The 21409-nt window shown below is 43.1% G+C and overlaps 1 protein-coding gene across 2 annotated transcripts in view; it reads left to right on the top strand.

The window, feature by feature from the left end:
* Positions 1–20865, top strand: part of caln1 (calneuron 1) — a 43451-nt gene extending 22586 nt beyond the window's left edge. For both annotated transcript variants that reach the window (XM_041047192.1, XM_041047191.1), the window contains exons 5-6: positions 13671–13827; positions 17301–20865. In XM_041047192.1, coding sequence (XP_040903126.1) covers positions 13671–13827; positions 17301–17428 — 285 coding nt within the window. In that variant the 3' untranslated portion in view covers positions 17429–20865. The remainder of the gene's footprint in view (positions 1–13670; positions 13828–17300) is intronic.
* The last annotated feature ends 544 nt before the right edge of the window (positions 20866–21409 follow it).

Below are 21409 nucleotides of genomic sequence, written 5' to 3'. Positions count from 1 at the left end.
AAGAGTGAAGTGAATATTTACATGAAGTTGTAGTTGAAGAATTGCTGTTGTCATCAGCATCAAGTAAAACATTTGGATTTGAATTTGATTATTGATTTTTTTCAAACCGTATTTACGAACTTTCAGTTTGATGCTTTTTCTGTGTAAAAAAAAAAAAAACTGCCAGGACACTTTAAATGAAGCAGATTCTCTATAATAACACTGAAGTGCTCTGCTGAACTTTTTATAAAGGAAGAGTCAATATCAGCTTAAGTTCCTCGTTAAATCTTTTTTCAGCTTTACTACAGTACATTCACTCAACACATCTCATTTTAACGATCTGCCTTTGAAGAATGGAAACCCATTAAACTCATCTGGAATGACTCAGTTGGCCACGGAGCATTGAGGAGTCATTAGAATATTCAAAGGAAACAGTAGTTGTTACTTCTCTTCAGCGTCTGAACTGTAGTAACCTTTATGTTCATCAGAGAAAGCCCGGCAGACACTGAGGAGTGAGAACAGATGCTTGCAGGCGTTTTATAAAACCACAAACCTCTGCAGCTTTATGACTGATTAAGCTTCTTTACAGCAAAATATCTGCGTCAGTTCGCTCACAACAGCGGTGCGAGGCTGAAAGCGTGTAGCTGGAGGAGTTCTGTGTTATACCCTGATTAAAGTCTGCAGTTATCATAGCAGTCGACAGCGTTTCTCAGATTAAATCTTCCTCCATCTGGCATTTTCTAGGATCTTACAATTTAGTATTTATTTTCCCAGCCGAGGTTGTCAGAATTTGTGTCCGTCAGAGCAGAGCAGGACTCACACTGCAAGAGTGCGACAATAAGCAGAACCCGGCCGGACTCGTACCAGCCTGGTATCATGTTCTGGTTCAGTCTTCTTTAACCGTGAGAGCGGCTCAGTTCCTGTCTGAGCTGAGAGATTCTCTCATTTCACTAATGTCAGGCAAAGTGTCACATCCTCACCAGCTGGAGTGACGGGTGAGTGATTCACTCGCTGTCACACACTCACCTTCCTACTCACTCAGATCTGCTTTTGAACTGTTTGTTAATGTATCCAATTATTCCATTCACATAATTATGAGCTTGTAATTGCACAACTGCAAACATTTTATTTTCCTCAGTTTTGCTAATCACCAGCAGCATAATTAGCAGAGAGAGTTCTTCATAAATAACAAACACACTGTAGGACTTTGATAAAGACATTAATACAACTTATATTTATTTCATTTCTGAAATACACATCTGTTAAATCCATTTCATTATAATTCTTGTAATTAGTCCAGATTATTTAGTTTAATGTCCACGCCTCTCTCCTTCTGACAGTGACATTTTCTTCTGATGGATTGACATTACTGACGTTTTCCACATGTCACATGCACGGACTTTACCCCTGTCAGGGGTAATTACTGAGGGTGTGTGAAATACAGATGATAGAAGATCAAGGCTCACAGGTCAGCGTGCTATACGTGCTACTAATTAATCCCTGAGCTGGATTGTGTCCCATCATTGAGATGGTGATTTATGGCGAGTGACCCGAGCACAGTGAGGTACGCAGCAGCTCTGAGTGTGACTGGAGGAAATGCGGATCATACGAGTGCTGTCATAATTCATAACCTGTGAAAACTCAGAGGCCGTTACTTGTCGAATGTCATAAGTCATAACTTGTCGAACACAGTGTGTTCCCTCTCTGTCTGCTGGAGATTTATCACATGATTCCACTGGTGGAGAACAGAGTGAGCTGAAATGGGTTGATGGTGATGTTGGTACTCTTATTGTGTTATTATTCAGGATGCACCGAGCCATCATCAACATTTGGGCTTTATGTTCTCCCTCGTTCAGTTTCTTTCATTGTATTATTGTTGAGTTATTATTTTCTCCTGTGTTGTTTTTAGCTTTTCTTTAAAGCTGAACATCATTTGTGTGGCAGGGATTGTATCCAAAACAAATTCGGAGGAGTTTGTCGAGAACACACTGTTCTATAATCAATACTGGACGTTTACTCTGTGAACCTCTGCTACACCAGTTTGGTTTTTTTTGAGTAACAAAGCCAGAGGAGCTGATCGTAAGTTTCCTTCATTTGTTATAAGCCATGTGAGCCATGACTCGAACCTTCACAGACCTGACGCCATCAAAAAAATGTCTCATGGTATAAAACAGAATGGGAGCTGAAGTTTAACAGCATGTTGACGTGTAAACGTTGTCGTTGAGCTCAGAGCCCAGGTGACCTTAGAATAATTCTTCTTAGGAATAATCTTCACCTCTGATGCCGTCTTCATGACGAGCTGCGTCCTTTTGCCGGACTCAGCTTGTGCAGTGTTCAGGTTCAGTTCAGTAATTCATGCCAATCATTCTGTGATGCCACCGCTGCAGGAGGCTGAATTAACATTACCTGAACACGGCTTCGCTTTCAGCACTTCAAAGAATTATCTCTTGCATACAGGCTCATATTTTCCTCCTCAATAAGCAGGAAATGCGAATTGATGTTCATAACTTATGCATGAAGTCGAAAGTTTATCAAATGTTGACAAATCCTGGTGCATTAAACACCATGGACGGCAAAAACTCAACATTTATAAACATTTATGAGTTAAATTCTTCAAAGCACACGCGTGCACAGAGTCTGATACACTCCGGCATCACGTGGACGCGCACCCTTTGTTCTGAGCGCTGCAGGTCTGCTTTGCACTGGTATAATGGTTTGAAAAATGGGCTTTCAAATGTGCATTGTTCTGTGCAGACCTGTGTGTCTGTGTGTTTATGCAAATGTGTGATGTGGGTTTATGCAGAACCCTCGTGGCAGCGTCTCGTGTATTATTGACTGGTGGTTAGAAAATTTGGATAATCAGTTTACGTCTGCACTCATGAGGAAAGATGTAGCACTCGAGGGAGGAGGATTGAAAAGGGCTGTCAGGCGCAGAGGAGGAGTGGTGGCAGAGTAGTGGCAGAGGCCTGTGGTTGTTTCAGTCCATGAGAACCAAAGGGCTGTTGTCATATTCCACTCACACTGGCAGAAATCCATCACAGGAGAGCTACTGTAAAGATGCTGATAGTATCTGCAGCCGAACACAATCCAGCGCAGCAGCGTGTGCTTTTTGAATTTCAGGGCTCAGACGCAGACACAGACGTTCTTTGATTCTCTCCACCTGCAGACTGGTCTCGTGTTCACGCCACCCTTCTGGCTCCCTCTCTTACTTTTTGCTCTGATGAATCTTGTCCTACTAATCATTTTCATCTCAAAACCACACAAATCATAATAAGCACAGATTGAATGCAGCTTCAAAACAGTAATTATTAATAATGTTTTAGGTTTGATAATTTGCCAGCCGTATTGTAAATAAAAACTCAGCCCCCAGTCTTTCTCTGGCACAGCCTCAGCTGTTGTTTTCCTCCTTCCTTTTTCACAAGCTAATGTTCTCATAACAAGCAATAAACGCTTGAAGACCGTCACTAAAACCAGCGTTCCTGGCAGCCAGAGGATGGACCACACTAACAGGACGGAGACTGTCAGACATGTCTCGTACCTGCGAGCTTTTCCTCTGAGACCTGTCACTGTTCTTCTGCACCTCTGTCACTGCACTTCATCAGCAGTCAATAAAAAGCTGGCCCAGTGGATCCACAGTGGATCCACAGTGGATTAACATGTCTGGCTTTGGCGTCAAATTGGGTTTATTGATTGTTCTGCTTGGATGAACTTGCTTGTTGTTGAGTTTGCCTACAGTCAGGTTTCCCACAGGTAAACTGACATCCAGGAGAAATGACTGATGAGGGATCATAACCCTTTTTGACAGCGTGAGATTATTTTAGAGCTGTTTGCACTATAATCATCATTTGTTCTTTTTTACCATACGCCCACTTAGAATGAGACGTGCAAATGAATATTTGTGGAAAGTGATTTTCCTCCTGCAGCAGCAGAGTTGGATTGAACATCTGACTTTTGTTCTTTAACCTTTGTGTTTACATTTTCAGAGAATATACAGTCTGATCTTCCTGCCTAGCAACATCTGATTACGTTAGTCCAGTGCTGAAAGTGTGGTAGAGACGTGTGTGATTATTATTATTTTCAAATCAATATCAAAACCGAAAACAAAAAAATTGAAACTTTGAAGTCAACTGAAGTTTGGATTAGTATTAGGTGTCTCGTCATTCATCGTCCTCCCCTTCACTGAATATACAGTTGGACAGTGAGTGGGTCTGTTGTATATTAGTGTGTAGCCTAGTTTTCACGCAGTAATTATACTGTCTCACATTGTGAAGATACTGGAGACCAGCTTGGCAGCTTTTAACCAAGATGTGTCACAGGGTTTCTGGGTGTGTTAACCGAGTGTAATTAAGATAATTCCCGTTCCATCAATGTCAGTGAGCATTTGTCCAAAAGTACCAATTAGAAAACGGGGCAGAGAGTTGGAGTTGGTTTCTCTGACATGGAGTGTGTTATGGAGAACAGACGTCAAGAAGAAGCTGCGCACAGCAGAGAAGTGTGAGGAGCCCTGAGTCTAATGAAGACATATTCACTGTTCACTGACTCCTCCAGATAAACACAGCAACTGATGCTACAGCTGTTTGCTGGAGTAAGTTTGTCCCATCTCACAACCAGCAAATATAAAACTCTGATTACATTTTCTCACTGTTCAGGGAAAAAACAAGTTAAACGGTAACAGATTCCTCATGAGCTGAGACATTTTTCCAGTCCCCAAAGTCTCCATCATCAAACACACCTTTTCTGTTGACTTCAGAAATTTTACATTTTGGAAATATGGGAGTTTAACACGACAGCAACAAAGAAATAAACCAAGCTGTCTGGAAAGTCAGGTTCCATTTTTGAAATGTGAAGGTACTTTTTAAACTAGGTTTTCATTCTTTTCAGGAGCTGCTTTTCTAAATGTGATGAACTGAACAGTCTACCTGCCTCTAGCAGCAACGTGAACAACCACTTATTCATTATTCAAAGAATAAAATCTATGTTATCTATTATTATTTAAAAAAAACTTCATAATATGAAGTCAGTCTCTCAGTATTCCTGTAGCGTGAAAGGATCCGGTTTAAGATTTATACCTTTAAGTCTTTTTGATTCCAGCTCCAAACACTCAGACTCGTCTCTGTCTGAATGTGAAGCCTCTGCCTCCTTCAGGCTTTAGAAAAAGCAGATAAATCAGATCCATTAATCTTCTTTTTTCTGTCCTTTGTGTCAGGGCACAATTTTAGATTCATAATGACTTTGAAACAACTCATCTGTGATGAATTATACATGGGCCACAGTGATTTTTCTGCAGAGAGGTGGGAGCAGGCTAATGTTTATGTTGGCCCCTGCAGAGCTGGCCCGATGCTCTGTGGGAAATGAGAGGAAGTCATGTGATCTGTAATTGTTTCTGTGCTGTGGCTGTGTACAGGGCATGCAGATCAAATATATGCAACATCATTCGAGGCCCTCGTTCCCACACATACATTGTAATGTCCAGTCATTTATAAAGGCTGTCAGATTCTTATTAAATGCTGCATTTATCTATAATATGCTGAATATATGATGAATTCGTGTCTCAGTGAGCGAGAGCAGGCAAACGGTCACAGCCTCAGCAGCTGATTATCAAACCCAATGGCCTGTTAAAACAGATAAATGAGGGCTTGTTGTTCTGTGAGGGTGAAGCTTTGTTTTGACACAGAAACATTCATGACATTATCAGGAATACTAAAAAAAACCTGTTGCTTAGTGCCGTGTTTATTCGAATATAGCTTATTAATATAATAATATAGCTTAGCATTATTTCCATCTTCCATCATCTTAGAATCAAACCAGTTTACACTGAAGAGCTTTCCTTTCTCAGAGTCAGAGTCAAAGATGTGACAGGATGTGGATATGCTTGTTTAATACCCACTGATACTTTTTATTAACTGTCCACAATTATTATCTTTTTTCACCCTCGCTCGTCACACCGGTGTAGGTATAATTCCAAGTTTCCCAAACTGCCGTGCTAAATTACTGAGATTCAAATGAAGACGTCCCCTGAGGAACTGCTGACTGTCAGTAGTTCTGCTCCGGGGAGGTAATATGAGGAGAACCAGTGCCTCTCTGACAAGCAGCTGCCGCCTGATGGATTCAAGGCCGCTATGCAGGATGCAAACACTCTGTAAGGACGTTCACATGCCTGCTGGGAAGGCAGTGCAGGGAGAAAACTCATATTCCCTTTGCCAGGCATGGCCTTGAATAGCAATGAAGGTGGCACAGAGACGTGACGTGACAGACAGCTAATCAACACCCACACACACACATGCACCCGTCCGTCCTCCCTTCTCCTCCATCTACCTGATCTCCCTCCATCAAACAGCCGTCCCTCTGATGTGCTCATCCTCAGATTCCAGCACAGAGGTTGGGAGGTGAATTATGGAGGATTATCAAAGTGAAAATGACTCCATTTGTCTCCATCGCGCTGCCACAGTGCTGTGAGGCCAGAAAGGAGCATCGTTCTGATCTCTGGCCAGAATCGTCTCCTGTGAGCTCTGAGCTCTCGCTGTGAAACACACCATTGTTTTCATGATTACCTCCAGATGAATTGTACAGTGCAGACTTTGGTCTAATGCAGGCTGCACACACGGTCTGTTTAAATGTTTTTATTGCTATTTTTAATTGAGTTTTGCACAGAAGATTTAACATACTTTATAGAGGTTCCTGTAATTTGTTGTCTCCATGTTGTACATTAAATATTGTATTCTTCAGCTCACCTGTACTTTGATATTTCAGGTGTGCTGTGTTTTTCATGGCTTCGTGCTGGCAGTGTTCATCACAGTGAAGCTTTCCTCACATCCATGTCAATCACGTGACTGCTTGAACCTAAACACGCTCCTCTACAGTACAAACCAAAGGTTTGGTCTGTTGTTGTTGTTGTTGTAGTTTAAAGTAAAAGTTTATAATTTTCATCATAATAAGAGTCAGAGTAAGTTTGTGCTCCTTTCACCTCTCAGTGATACTTTCTGGTTTGAATGCATCACACATACAAACACCTGATGTGTCACACACAGCTGCTGTTAACATACAGAAGTGTGACTCATCAGGAGAGCATCACCTTTGCAGGAGAGCTGATGTATTTATGAATGGACACACACGACAGACGTTCATACATAAGCAGTGCACAGTCAGAGGCTTTATCCAGATTAAAGCCTTAACCATTGGAGCAGTTATCCAGAATGCTGTGTGGATGTAAATGCAGTGAGAGTTCTGAACAGTACAGAGTTACTGTGGCTGATAACGCTCCTTCTCCCAGTGCTGAGAAAACATGGACGGTGGTGTCTGAGGTTCTGCTGCTTGTGGAGAAGCAGCAGCAGCATCAGACCCACGGGCCTCCTGAGAAGTGAAGGCTCGTCCGACTTTTCCTTTTGCCTGCTCTCTGTATCAGACGAAGCCTCTCTGCACGTTGAAGCCTTTTTTCCCTCATATGTGACATTTTGGTTCCATTTCGCTCGTCGCGGCCCCTCCCCCTGATGTTCCATGTCGCTTTAATTACATGTGAGTCAGCTCGGCTACCTCAGTGATTCACTTCATCACAGCTCCCTCTCATGCAGACCACAGCTCTGAGAAGTGTCAGCAACACATTACTGCATTTTCTGCACAGTCGCTTAACATAAAACATACCTTTCTGCACACACACACACACGCACGCACGCACACACGCACACACACGCACACACACACACGCTGAAGGATCATTTGTGTGCCCAGAATTTTAATGCTGTATGTGTCAATCAAAATAAATGCCTCTGACTACATTGTCCTGACACGCTGGATGGACCAGAGCGGAGCTTCTTCATTTTTATCTTCTCAGTAATCACAGTGTAGGATCCTTTTTAGATGAATGGGGAAAATCATTTGTCAGCTAAATGCAATTGAAAAGACATAGGCCCGTTTCTCCCTGTTCATCATTTCACAGCGTGGATCAGTGTGTTAACACACAGACTGAGATGTGGTTGAAGCTCTGCTTCAAAGTCCCATCGAGGCTGCAGACAGCAGGGATGAATCATGAATATGGGCGTATGACTTCAGAAGATTTTGGCCTTTTGCTCATCATTCATCAGTTAACTTTTTAGTTTGTTCCTGTTTGCGTTTCCTGACCGTTCAGTTTTTTTCTACTTTCTCTCACCTGAGCTCATAATACTGATGGGTCGATGCATCTCTTTCCCCTGGGTCTCGTGTGAGATGTTGTTTTTTGTGCCTTTACTTAGAGCAAAAAGAAAGAAAATGACGAAAGAGTCAGAGTTTCAGGTCTTCACTGCACATGTGCTCGGTCCAGTGTTGAAGGTGAAATAAACCCGTTTTTAGAGCCGAGTGTTCGACGGCAGAATCCCGGAGCTGGTGCTCATGGGTCGGGTCGGGCTGTCATTAGGTTCTGGTCAAAGTGAAAACAAAAAGGTTTAAGATGAGAAATGTGGTTTATCACCCGTTCCAGGCTTTAGTGTGGTTCCTGTCGACAGAAGCTGCTGCCGCCCTTTGGGCTTAATTAAACCTTGTGCTGAATATTTTCAGGTTTGCATTGAGCTGCAATCGAATGTTTAACCTCCAAATAAAATTGTGCCTGGAATTAATTTGGTCTCCCACTTTTCCACCGGAGCTCTTCAGCCCTCTGCATCTCCCCGACTCATCCATCTATTCACCATCTCTCTCGCCTTCTGTCTCCTCTGTTCCTCGTTCTTCTTCGGTAAAGGCAATGCATTACATGAGACAGGGCATATAGATCCTCTGAATCCTGCTAATGAGGGCTGTGACCCTCAGGCAGCTCCTCTAGTCTTCTCCACTCCAGGGGTTAATGGGAATAATTTCTCCTTGATTAATCATACTAACAGTAATTGGCTATTGATAACTTGCTCAGTGGCTTTAGGCAGATCCCCTTCTTTCCTTGTTTTCTTCAGATTGCCTCCACGTTCAGCCGTCTAAAGTCTGCTGTTCTTTTGATTTTCTGCTGGCAAAGGCTTTATGTCACTGTGCTTACAGCAAATGAAAAGTGAATGTAAAGTGAGTGAACTTCTTGAAGGGAGAATATTGCATTCTGTACTGAGGTTCAGACAGATTTCCCTGAAGGATTCACACACTGTTAAATACCTGATGTGATGCATTTGTCTTTGCCTCTGTGATGAGAGTTTTCTGTTGTCGGCTTGTGTCTGAAGAAGCCACAAAAATACTCAAGATGATGTTCTTTGTCTTTTTTTTTTTTTTTTTTTTGTCCCATAGTTGTTCACAGGGCTTTAACTACAGGTGGACGATAAAGGAAAAACCAACATGAAGTGTCTTAGTGAGGTGTTTGGCCACCGCACACTCTAAAAGTCTGCAAAGGCCACAGCGTGTGATTGACCTAATTTCCATTCTCATCAGACCGTCCGGTGACCGTTCATGGGCTCCATCATCGTGTTTGTCTCATTTTTCAGGTTTTTCCTTTAAGGTTACAGATCTCAGCACAGTGGGCTGGATAGTTTCCTCTGGTCCTAAAGTATAAAAGTTTGGTCCATAAGAATCAAAGTAAGTCATTTCTATCGAAGCCCCATGTGGCCAGTGTTCCTGTCACCTCCAACATGCCTGTGACTGGTTCCAGATGTGAGCTCCGATTCATTTTCCCTCCTCCTGTGACTCTCATGGTGCACGTTATGTTTTCCTTTATCCTCAGTTAATCTTGTGCCCTTTGACGGCTGTGTGACGCTGCCATAATGGAGACATAAATTTCTCCTGAAGGCTCAGTGGGGTGGGGGGGTAGTTAAAGCCCAGAGATCGATAAAGATGCTGAGCATTCATTTTTAACAAGGAACAGAGTGCGTGCATGTTGGACCCGGGCATTAAGCACTGATAGAGGAGGACATGATGAGCCTTATTACCTGTGGCACGTCTTAGGAAAAGCCTTTAGCAATACAGTTTACCATGGGCTGTTATGGGATTGTTGGCTGCTGAAATCCTTGTTTGCGCATTAAATAAATACAGCATTCTAGGTTAGTACAGGTTTTCTTAACTAGCAATTGTTGCTGATTATGTTCTCAGTTAACTGATCGATCATTTGGTCCATATGATGCCAGAAAGCTGAGGGTGACGTCTTCAGATCGGTTTACAGTTTGACCAAAAGTCCAAACCAGAATTAAGACAGTTGCACTAAAAGCTAAGATGAGAATGTGGAGTTGGAGAATGTGCATGTTGGGAAGTGTCATTATGGGAAAACAGCAGATTCAGACTCCGTTTTGTGAATAATGTAAGAGTGTGTATAAACTGCTTTGTAAATAATAAATGTCCTGGCAATAAATTTGAACAGCCGTAAGCAGTAGAGAGGTTTGCTGGAGGGATGTCCTGAAAAGTGATGGCATACAGATTGTTAGATGGAATGGAGTCATGACGAGTCAGTACCTGACTGACTCTCACACACGGCAGCTGATGGGGTCAGTGCTTACTGCCCGTGGCTGTCAAAATCTCAGCTTGTTAGCCGTCACTGCACAGCCAGCAGTTTACAAACTCAATACTCAATCTGTCTGTGTCTGAGTCTGTGAAATAGATTTTTTTTAAGGTGGTAAATCTTTTATTTGCATCATTATTAAGAAGCATTATTTTCATTTTTTCCTCTCCTGACTGGATGATGAAGGAAGCAGGTTCTGCTCACACTGGCAGCTGCAACTTCCCAAAGTGCAGGACGATGCAGTTTTGTTCGCAGTGAACTGTCATCTTCTCCTGGAGGCCGAATCAGGCGCTCCAATAAGATTTTTTTTTCTTCAGCTTAATTTTTTTCCCCAACACACCGTTTTTTCATGTTCTGACAATGTAGAGGAATCATAAAGACCTAACTGCTTATACAGACATCAGTCACATCTCATCGCATCGAGCCTGTCAGCCTGATTCCTTGTTGGCACTGTGTAGTCTGGAGACTTACACTAATATGTTTTTTTGTGGTAGAAAACCAACTGATCTCACAGGATTTGACGCTTTTCTAACAGCGTCAGAGGTCTTCCCAGGTGTCTTTGTTCATTATAAGTTTGTAGGTTTGTGTTGTTTGTAATTTACAAACCTTTGTTTACAGCGTGAAAATATCAGATTTCTGCCTGTGACACACTCATAGTGTCCGCTGGCTGTCAGGCGTGTGTAAAATCGAGTTTTGCTTTCTTTCCATGCAAACACAGCACAGCCACAGACACCACCTCAACCAGTTTAATGAGACTGTGTATTTAACACAGTGTATTTGGACTGTTGACAAAAAGCAGAGGTCATCAAAGTGTGTATCTGTGTGTCTGTGTCTGTGGCTCCACCACACTGTTCAGCATTTCTGTCCTGTGACCCTCTGGGATGAGCTGCTCCACGTTTCAAATGCATTAACAAATGACTTGCCAGCACATCGCCTTAAAATTTCGAATAGCAAATGCATATAATTGGATTGTACAGTGTGTGCAGAGCTTTATCTGTGGCTGCACTGCAAAGGGCTGAACTCAGCAGATGGACTGATGCTGGTTCTTGGCACCTTCTCACCGCCTCTGTGTGTGAGCAGCTGAACACGCCTCATTTACGAGTGCAGAGAAGAACAGAGCTTTCTCTTCAGAGCGACTCCCCTCCCTCATCTTCAACCCTAAATCCACTTTGCAGCGTGAAGAACAGGCGCGCGATCGATTGAACAAAATGGAAAAAGTTCATGGTTTAATCCAAGGACAGTGTTCCTGCCAGGGTGAGGAAATCAGCCTCAGTGATTGAGATCCTCAGATTGAGCTCGATTATGCACCATAAATGCTTATGATAGTTATAGTTTTATTGAATTTTGATGATACCTTGGTGAGGAGATTGTTATAGTTGATAATATGTTATTATGGGATATTACTTCCTCCATAACCTGCTCACCTGGACATGTATCTTTCATCGCTGGCTTTACTCCAGACATCCAGCAGCTTGTCTGTCAGTGAGCATTCGTATTCTCAGCGCCATGGTGACATGTCAGTCATGGCACATTCTGCTAATAAGCTCTAAGTTATTCCAGTGCAGTGTTAGTTTAAACAAAGGCAGCCGAAGCTGGCCCGGCCTTTGTCATTATAAGCCAATCACTTTGTCTCTCCAGGTCCACATCATTCCTAACCAACGTGGACCGGTGACATTACAGCTGTGTCCAGTTTATTCTGTCGAAATTTAAAGCAGGTTAATGAGAAAGTCATTTCAGAGAAGAGAGATTTGACTGACCACAGTCCGTCAGGGATTCTTTTCTAAAGACCCTGTGCCTGAGGTTTGTCGCTTACACGACGCTTCAGACTGACAGAGAAAAGTACTGAAGGCTTCCTGCATGGGGTTCAGTATGAAACTATAGGTCACACAACGCCAGGTGTCCTGCTAAAGATCTTTTCTGTAGGAGTCAGTTTAGGTCCGGGGGCGTCATTCTTTTCTGCTGCCCGTATTCTCTCATAAAGGTCACTCTGTGCCTGGATGTGAATGTAGTCTGAGGAAGTCTGTGGGATGTGGAGAGACAGAAAATAAAATGGCTTTTTCTTATCTGCCGCCGGAGTGCTCAGCGAATGAATCTATCCTGCGGCTCGTCTCTCTTTTCCCTGGCAAATGAAGCTCCAGTAGTCTCTTGATGTCTGCGAGCGATGGCTTCGTGAGGAGGCAGCAAGGTTGCGCGAAGGTCAGGTAAACACAATTAGGCCACCGACCTGTCTCCTTCAGGGAGACGTGACACAGGAGCTGGCTTTAACTTGGTGGATCTGCCTGTTTAGGACAGCTTAGCGTTTCATTCTTTCTGTTTACACATTTATATACAGCCAGTGAATGGACTAAACATTTCCTCTGCTTTTCATTTACATATCAGTAAATCATGTGTGGTTCCAGATCTACTGTCAGATCCACGCAGGTACTGTTCATTCACCTTTCATCGTTTTCACTGAAGCAGCGATGAAAGATTTGACTTGATGTCACAGATTAGATTTTATCCCGTGGTCGAGTCCAGGCCAAAAACTACAAGGTCACAGGGAAAGAACCCACATTTTGTGTAACAGGATTTCTTGGCTGTGGCATCAGGCCCCAGACTGTCCTTTAAACTGGAATCAGGCCATTAGAGCGATTGAAATTTGAGTTTTATGATCAGCTGCTCCCATCTTCAGAAAGAGTCTGTCCTGTGATCCTGTGGACATTAGGACATCAATCAGTGCTGTCAAGAACAATGTGTTAACAAAGGTGTTTCCTTATTTTGGTGATAAACTGCTACGACCACTGTGTGTCTGTGTAACACACTGGTGTTTGGGTTGTTTGGTTTTCCAGATTCTTCTCCTGAAACTGTTCGTTGCTGAAAGTTTCTCTGATGTTTGCATTTGGTCTTTTGCCCTCAGTGGGACCTTCAAACCTCTTTACAAGTGTGTGTGTGTGTGTCAAACAATAAATCAATCGCTTCTCTCCAGCACATTCAATTTAATCAAAGCATCAACTTGCAACTGTGCGATGCTTTAATGAAAGAGAATGCTGTACAGTGACGCCTGCGAGGTGCTGGGATGTTCATGGTAAAGCATTACTGGAACGAATGTGAGGTAATTTATGCATTTCAGTCTTATTTTCTGTTTACATCATGTAAAATCTCAGTGAGACAGCGTGATGGACTTTTTATTTGAATTGTTTTACTGAAGCTTGCTCTCTGGAGTCGTGTCCTGTGCCTGACATGCTGCAGCAGGACTCAGTTCATTCTCGTGTCCCTCTTCCTGCAGTTCGACATGCAGAGGATCACCCTGGAGGAGCTGAAACACATCCTGTTCTACGCCTTCCGCGACCACCTGACCATGAAGGACATCGAGAACATCATCATCAACGAGGAAGAGAGCCTGAAGGAAAACTCTGGGAACTGTCAGACAGAGTTTGAGGGAGGTGAGCCAGCGTTACCTGAGATTCGTTCACACACGGGCTCCAATGCAAGTGTTGTACAGATAGTGGTGTGTGTGTGCAGTGAGAGAGAACGCAGTCTGTGCTGTCAGGATGAGTTTGAGATTTCTCATCAAAATCTGAAGCCGACAGCGTCACGGCACACCCGCTGATTTATTGATACAGGGAGTTCGTGGAGACGAACGTCAGCGGGTCACCTGTTCTGAAGTGACGCAGATGAAAAATATATGACCTCGCTCTGCAGAACCAGCCATCCAAGATTTATGGATATCACAGCAGCAGAGGGTATTCTGGGTCCTTTTCACTCTCTCAGCATTAAAACAGGAAATGTAACTGTTTCTTCAAAGTGTTCTTGCTTTCGTGCTGCGTGCCCGGTTCAGATTCACACTCAGTGAGTCAGCCCTTTGAGTCTTTTCTGCTGTCGGTCTGAACAGAAAGAAATTATGATCAGATAACCAGATGAAAAAGCCGCTGAATTTACACAAAACACTTTCAGTTGAATAGAAAATCAGACTTGCAGACGTCCGATCATCACAGCGCTCAGTATGCAGTCCATGCAGCGCAGCATTATCAGCGTATGTGCAGGGCACTGTGTTAACAAGCATCGTTTGGGCTGTAACTGAGCAGATGCTAGTTGCTATTAAACAAAGGCCAAAGGATGCGTTCAAATAAGCCTGTTACTGTGATTCATTTACCTCTTATTGCCCTTTTAACAAGTCTGTACACACCCCACTCTTCAGCCTAGGAGTCTTTATTGGAAAGCTTCATTGTCTTTGAAAATTCCAAAGCGATTGATTATTGTGGAGATTAATGTGAGGAGCAGTAAATGAAAAGTTCAAAATTGAAAGTTAAAATTGAAATAATCTTTGATCTGTGGTCTACTTTCAGCCTTCCTCTGGCATTTTAGAGCTGACTGAAGCTGCGAAGGTAGAAATGCTGAGAAAAATGTGAATGTTGATTTGTTTTATGTGACATGATTCATTGTGTGCACCTCGACTGAAGAAATGCAACTCTCTCTCACTGGCATCCACTTTGTCCTGACAGCATTCAGATGAGTTTGGTGTTCAGGAAAGGCTGAGTCACAGCGTTACCAGTTCCTACGTGTCCTGAAGGCAGCACGGTCAATCAGGGTCCCCACCTTACTTTGTTATGCTGAGACTGTTCTCACCGGAGGTCTTTGCATCATAAATAATACTGAATGTGTGAAATTCCATTGCACTGAGATTTTTCTTTCTAGCCCTTCATGTCCCTTTTCCCCCAAACAGCAGCTGGCTGTGAATGTGACCTGTCCTGGAGTGAATTTACTGAGCCGACACCGGTGTCACAGAGGACGGACACAGATTGAACCAACATTTTATCAGGGTCTTTAAACTGGTGTGGAGTGATGACAACATGATGTTCCTACTGGGTTTATGATGAAGACTGACCACCGCAGTCTTCACCTGGCGATCACATCCGTTTACCCCAAGGTCCATGAGTAAGACCTGCCACAGAGGGACACCGAAACGTGCTCAGTCATGGAGAAATCAATATACTGTGTCACAGTGCGATTCATGCTGACTACAATTCATCATGCTACACTGCTACTTATGACTTCAGCTTTCTGATGTATGAGGTAGCATAAGAGCCACTTGATTTCCCTCCGGCTTCACCTCGCTCTGGAATCAATATGTGTGGAGCTGAAAAACAACAGAATAAAGAGTGTAACCGCTGATCCATAGAAGTTCACCAGGCACTGATTCATTGTTGAGCAAATTGCACCAATGGCGTAAAGCGTGGAAACACGGCTGTGCGGGGGTTTGTCCGGCAGCCAGACTCCAGCGTGGAAACCAGCTCTGACCCCGAATGTCACTGCTGCCGTACAAGTGTACATCACTCTGTTTTTAACTTAAAAAATAAACTAAATCTCCCTTTAAACCAGAGACTTTGCTGAGATGATTGGCCCTTTACAAAAAAAATGTAAAACTGTCGACACGTCATCTTCCACAATTACAAGACGGTGAGATACAGCATGATTGTTAGTGTTAGTGTCCACAGAGAGACGAATGCATCTGAAGCACATGTGAATGACGACACTCGTAAGTCAGAGCGTGGAAACCAACATACACCTCATTACCTTTCCAGCCACAGCGGCCCAGTGAAGAAAACCCTCTGTGGATCTTTGGCAGTGGTGTGGTTACTTTAGGCGGCTGAGGAGGTGTTTTACGAGGCTGACAGCAGGTTCAGGCGACTGGACTGAGAACTAATGTCTAGACCGCAGCTCTCCTCCATTCCTCCCAGTCCAGCCAGCAGCTGAACACATGGTGTTTCCATCGACACCCTGTTCGGCTCACTGCTACTTATACAACCACACAGATGCTTGAAATTTCAGTAGACCTGCACAACAAAAGTCTTTTCTTCTCGAGTTGATCGTTGAGAATAAAACGCGCGAGACTCAAGGAAATTCTTCTGTTTGATTTATACTAAACAGTCAGTGGAATAATCTCACCCCAGGTTCATGGCTTGAATGGTGTGCAGTAGGTGGGTAGTTTTGTGTTGTGTCACAGCGGTAGAGAAATGGCTTGTGACCAGCAGGTCACAGGTTCAGTTGCCAGACTTGCAGGATTAAACTGAGCGCAGAGCGAGTTTCTGACGGAGGCAGATTCAGGTTGTGAATGTGTGTGAGAGCAGTGAGCTCCTGGGAAAGAGATTTGTTGTTGATACGATTATCCTGGTTAAAGTCAGGTATTGCATTACATAACCTTATTCATTTGCTGAACGTTCATTCTTAGACGATCCATTTGGCTAAAAATCCTGTCGTCATGTTTTATTAGTCTGGATTTGTGTTTTTCACCTTGAGATTGCCAATTAATAATAACAGCTCAGCCAAAAACGATGCTGCAATCCCTGTCCTACTTTCCACATTGCATTTTCTTTGGAGCAGCGTTTTTGATTACTTCAGTGCTTCTTGAATTAAGAGTTAAAAATAGAGCGAGTGAGATCCGTGTGGCTGTGGGTCACTGGCCCAGCTCCCATAATTACCGTGGCCCGGTGAAATCATCTCAGCCACTCGCGTTCGGCTGCTGAGCTACCGGTCGGCACCGGAGGTTGATTGAACCAGAAAGTGCTCTCACAGAGGGAGACCGGGCCGCTGTAATGAATGTGTGTGTGTCAGTTTGGATTTGTATCTGATGTTCTTGAGTTCAGCGTGCTATCATTCATTTGCATTCCCAAATCTTTTGTCTTTAAAGGGTCTTATGTGGATTTTGCTGTCAAGAATTTAAGTAGTGTTAACAAATGAACCTAAGGAGCAAATACTCGGAATGTGCTGGGTGTCAGTGCGCTCTGTTTGTCTTCATCATGTTCTTTCTCCGGGCACAGACGTGTCAGAAGCAGAAGGTGTAACATGTTTTAAATTGACATGTGAGAAGCTTTTTCTTATTCGTGTGCTTCATCTGTCCTTCTCACTTCCCTTTCAGTTCACCCCTCAAAGAAGAACCGTCAGACGTGTGTGAGGAAGAGCCTCATCTGCGCCTTTGCCATGGCGTTCATCATCAGCGTCATGCTCATCGCAGCCAATCAGATGCTGAGGAACGGCATGGAGTAGCCGTGCTCACTGTGAGCGGGGAACAAGCCAGCCTGCATGTGCATGCCAGTGGGTGAGGTCACATCCCTGCTGATAGGAAAAGAACTACAAGGAGTAATAGTCAAAATAATCATCAACAAAATCTATTTCTTAAAATTATTCTTAGGTTTTTTTTTTTCGCCTCTCCACCCGACGTCCAATGAAACCGTGAAGCCAGCAAGAGGAGTTATGCAGGACTCCTCCCTCTTTACTCTCACAGGGACACTCAAGGGCTGACATTACACATAATACTCTGTCGTCTCTGTTTCCCTGATGCAATAAAATAAAAAAGAAAACACTGAGTGCAGAAGTTCAGAGCTGTTTGCTTTTCCAGCAAACTGTGACGTGTGTGTCTGCAGGTCTGTCACCCACCAGGAGTCTGATGAGCTACCAGGGCTGTCTGGGCCCCAGTAGGGATTGAGAGGAAGGGAACAATTGCCCTCTTATAATAGTTCCTGGAAGGATGATGGCAGAGCTCGCCACCACTCAAGCAGAAGGATCTGTAAGCGTCAGGCCACAGCTCCTGGAGCTCTTGTGGTGCTACGATACTTCAGCTCTCCAGCTTTCTATTTTCAACTACTGCGTCTGGGGGCTGGTATGAGGTGCTGGCATCAGTTCATCAGCCCCACAAAGCGAGCAGTCAACAGAGTAAAATGTTAAATGGTAACTCCAGGCTTGTGTTTTGGCCATTGTGATTTTCGTGAATGAATACAGCGGCTCTCAAAGTTTGGTTTTGGATCTTCTCTCTCTTGGACACTGTCCGGGTGAACGCCGTTCAAAGAACGAGGAAGAGGTTTCTGTGTCTTATTAAAGGGAAAAAAATCCACCCTCCGCTGCTGCCTCACTGTTATATCACCTCTCTGTGGTGCTCAGTGCACTCCAGGACGTGATTTCATTCAGCTTTTTGGTCTACCCACTGTCTCTCATTCTGTCTCATCTACTTTTGCTTCAGTTGCTGATTTCCTACATTTTCCAAAATGACTTTGGAACAACCCCCGAAGAACAGGTGTGAACTCATCGCATTCAGCGGTGTGTTAATGTACAGGTGGAAAGACCGAGGACAAACGTATGAGCAGAAGAGCAAGAGGTTTTCCCATCGACAAACCCCGAACGGCACCTTTAGCTCTAAATGTTTGTCCTGTGGCTGAGATGGATCCTGGCTTCAGATTTCTGCCTGCATGTCTGTTGGTGCCGTTACTGACTGAAGCTTTTCTCTTTAATAACCTTCATTATTAAAGAGAATCATTAAAACATCACTGATGTTTTAAATACCTGAACGTTCTTCTGATCTCAGACTCAGCTCACGTTGGAAACAGTTCAGCCGGTCGTCCATGGAAATAAGAAAAGTAAACCAAACAACCAAAGTGACGGAAGGTATTTCACCACCAACAGAAACGGTGAAATGTTTCAGGGTGGATTTTTTTGTCCTTCAAATCACCATGAGTGGAGTTTGTGAATTATACCTCAGTGTTGTGAAGAAGCTTTAATCCCTTTCAGATTCCTGCACAAATTGTTGCACTCAGAAACAGTTAAACATCGGCCACAGGTCATCAGAGATGGAATCGAAAAAAAAACTAATTCTGGGATTATAGACAGAAACATTTTCAGTTATGTCCAAAAAAGTGTAGCTACAGCCTGAATATGAGATCTGAGCCACACAGGATGTTAAAGATTTACTAAATATGTGTCTTACAGTGACTTATGTACTTACTTTAGCACTCACCGTATTTCATTTATTTCCGTTTGGAAACTTCCTCTCTGTGGTGTGATAGATATCTCTGCGTGGACACGGATAAAGAAATCAAATTATTTCATTTTAAATCACCTTGAAGCAAATTCAGTTGAAACTTTGGGGATTGTCAGGCTTTCTCACAGCACTGAATAATTTAAAGGTTTGTCTTGGCACACTGTTTTCCCTCTGAGGTCGGCTCTGAACTCCTGCACTGATTCTCATCCCAACATGTTAACGCAGTCAGAAACGCCCGTGTTATTAAGTGCATGCAATCAAGTCAGTGTCTTCTGTAAATACCGTAACCCATGTCTGAAGTGTCTCAAGTGTCTGTTGGAGGTGTACAGTATCTCTGTATGTGCATGACTGTTGGTGCTCTCTGCTCACTCGGGTTAAGAGGTGCAGCGAGGGAGCTCAGTAGACGGAGGGACGGCTGCTTCATCACAAACGCGTCAGGTGCAGGCGGTGAAGGCCCTTTCTGCTTCCTCTCAACCCTCCTGCCAAAGCCATAGAACTCCACAGAGGTGCACCAGACAATAAAAATACACACTTTTCCCTGTTCCCACATGGAAACACAAGATCAAACGGGCATTCTTTGGCAGAAATATGTCTATCGTGTAGGATTTGGTTTGTTTGTGTTACTGTTTTTGCACTGTACCTGTCATCCATCCCAGTGAAGTGACACGAGGGCTGTAGGTTTGTGCGAGAGTGCCATCTAGAGGTGAAGCAGGATCACACTGTTCATGTTCTTGTCCCATCACAGTGCATTTCTCACTCCCAAAGCACTATGGGAATGTGATGGCAGGCGGGACCCTCACAGCATTATATCCACAGTGTCTGGAAATTGTTGATATTAAATGTTGAAACATGAGGATTTTTATGTATAATGTATAATTTGACTTTGGTCTACCAACACCGCGGGCTGGTAGCAGCACTCGTATGCCAACACATATTTAAACAGTCTATTTATAGGAACAGACTTCTTGCCTATGGCAGAAAAAGTCCTTTTTAACCTGTAAAAGGTTTAATTCACAGATGATTTATCAATATTACGTTTTGGAGACTGAATAAAAAGCACTTTGTGCAAAAACAGTCTTCAAAGCCTTGTAGGTCACACTGGTTTTATTTGATTTGATTTGATTTGATTTAATCAGAAAAAGTCACACTGATTAAAATTAGTTTAGTTCTTTTTTTACAGTGTTGGTGGAAATTTCCCACCAAACTCTCAGCTGGTCACTGCTGTCGTGCAGGGGTTAACTGGAAAAGTGTTCCTTTATTTGTTCTTAGAGAAGAACTTTGACTTTCACATTTTACTTTTGTTTGTGTATATGTTGTTTTTTTGGGGATTTGAGTTCCAGTTACTGCGGTTACAGGTTTACTGTAATCAGACTGTCCTCACCCCTGCAGAACAGTTGCATGTCTCGATCGCTGGAGTAGAGTTTTATTTTGGAGGGGAACCGCACAGTGTCTCTTCGGTAGCATGGTGGTTGGATCCCACGTTTTTGTTATGTAACTTTGTACAAACCTAATAAGCGTATCTATTAGAAAAGCACATACTATACATACTTTGCATGTGCAATATTTAAACATGTAGACTAGAGAAAGACTTTCAGTTGTACTATTTATTAGAAGCATAATAATTCTGACATTGTAAATACAGAAATCTGTACAAAAAGTCAAAGGATTAAGAATTGATGCAATAAACAGTGTTTTTTAAATGTTCTTTGTTTTATTTTACATTGGACTTATTATGTGTTAATCATCAGGTCCTCAGTCACAGGGACTGAACGTGCAAACATCTTGGTGGCAGCACAGTCCAACTTTAAAGCCATCTGATACTTTCCAGTACTTTAAAATGATGGGATTTGTTCTGTAGTGTTTTCCTATGTTGTTTTACACCCTCATGTGCAGTGTATGTACAGAAATTAAACACCTGAACAACATGTTTGTGGGATCAAGGGCTGAAGCTTTTAACACAGGCAAACAAACAGACATGTCACAGAAATCAACAGGAAATTTCCATTTTCCAATTTTCCATTGTAAAATTATTTATTGCCCTTAATCACGTATTCACCCTTCTTCCTTATATTGTAATATCATGTATGGGAAATGCAGCTGCATTGAGTTATATCAAAATGTAACACGCTCATTTTACTGCTGAAGTTGTCGTGTAAGCATTAAGCATCGTCTTCTGTCCAATAATCATGTCCACGTTGTCATTTCACGCAGGCAAC

Source organism: Toxotes jaculatrix, chromosome 9 (genome assembly GCF_017976425.1).
Source record: "Toxotes jaculatrix isolate fToxJac2 chromosome 9, fToxJac2.pri, whole genome shotgun sequence".
In the NCBI taxonomy this organism is placed as follows: Eukaryota; Metazoa; Chordata; class Actinopteri; family Toxotidae; genus Toxotes; species Toxotes jaculatrix.
The sequence above is the reverse complement of the archived record's forward strand: the minus strand, read 5'-3'. Positions and strand labels throughout refer to the sequence as shown.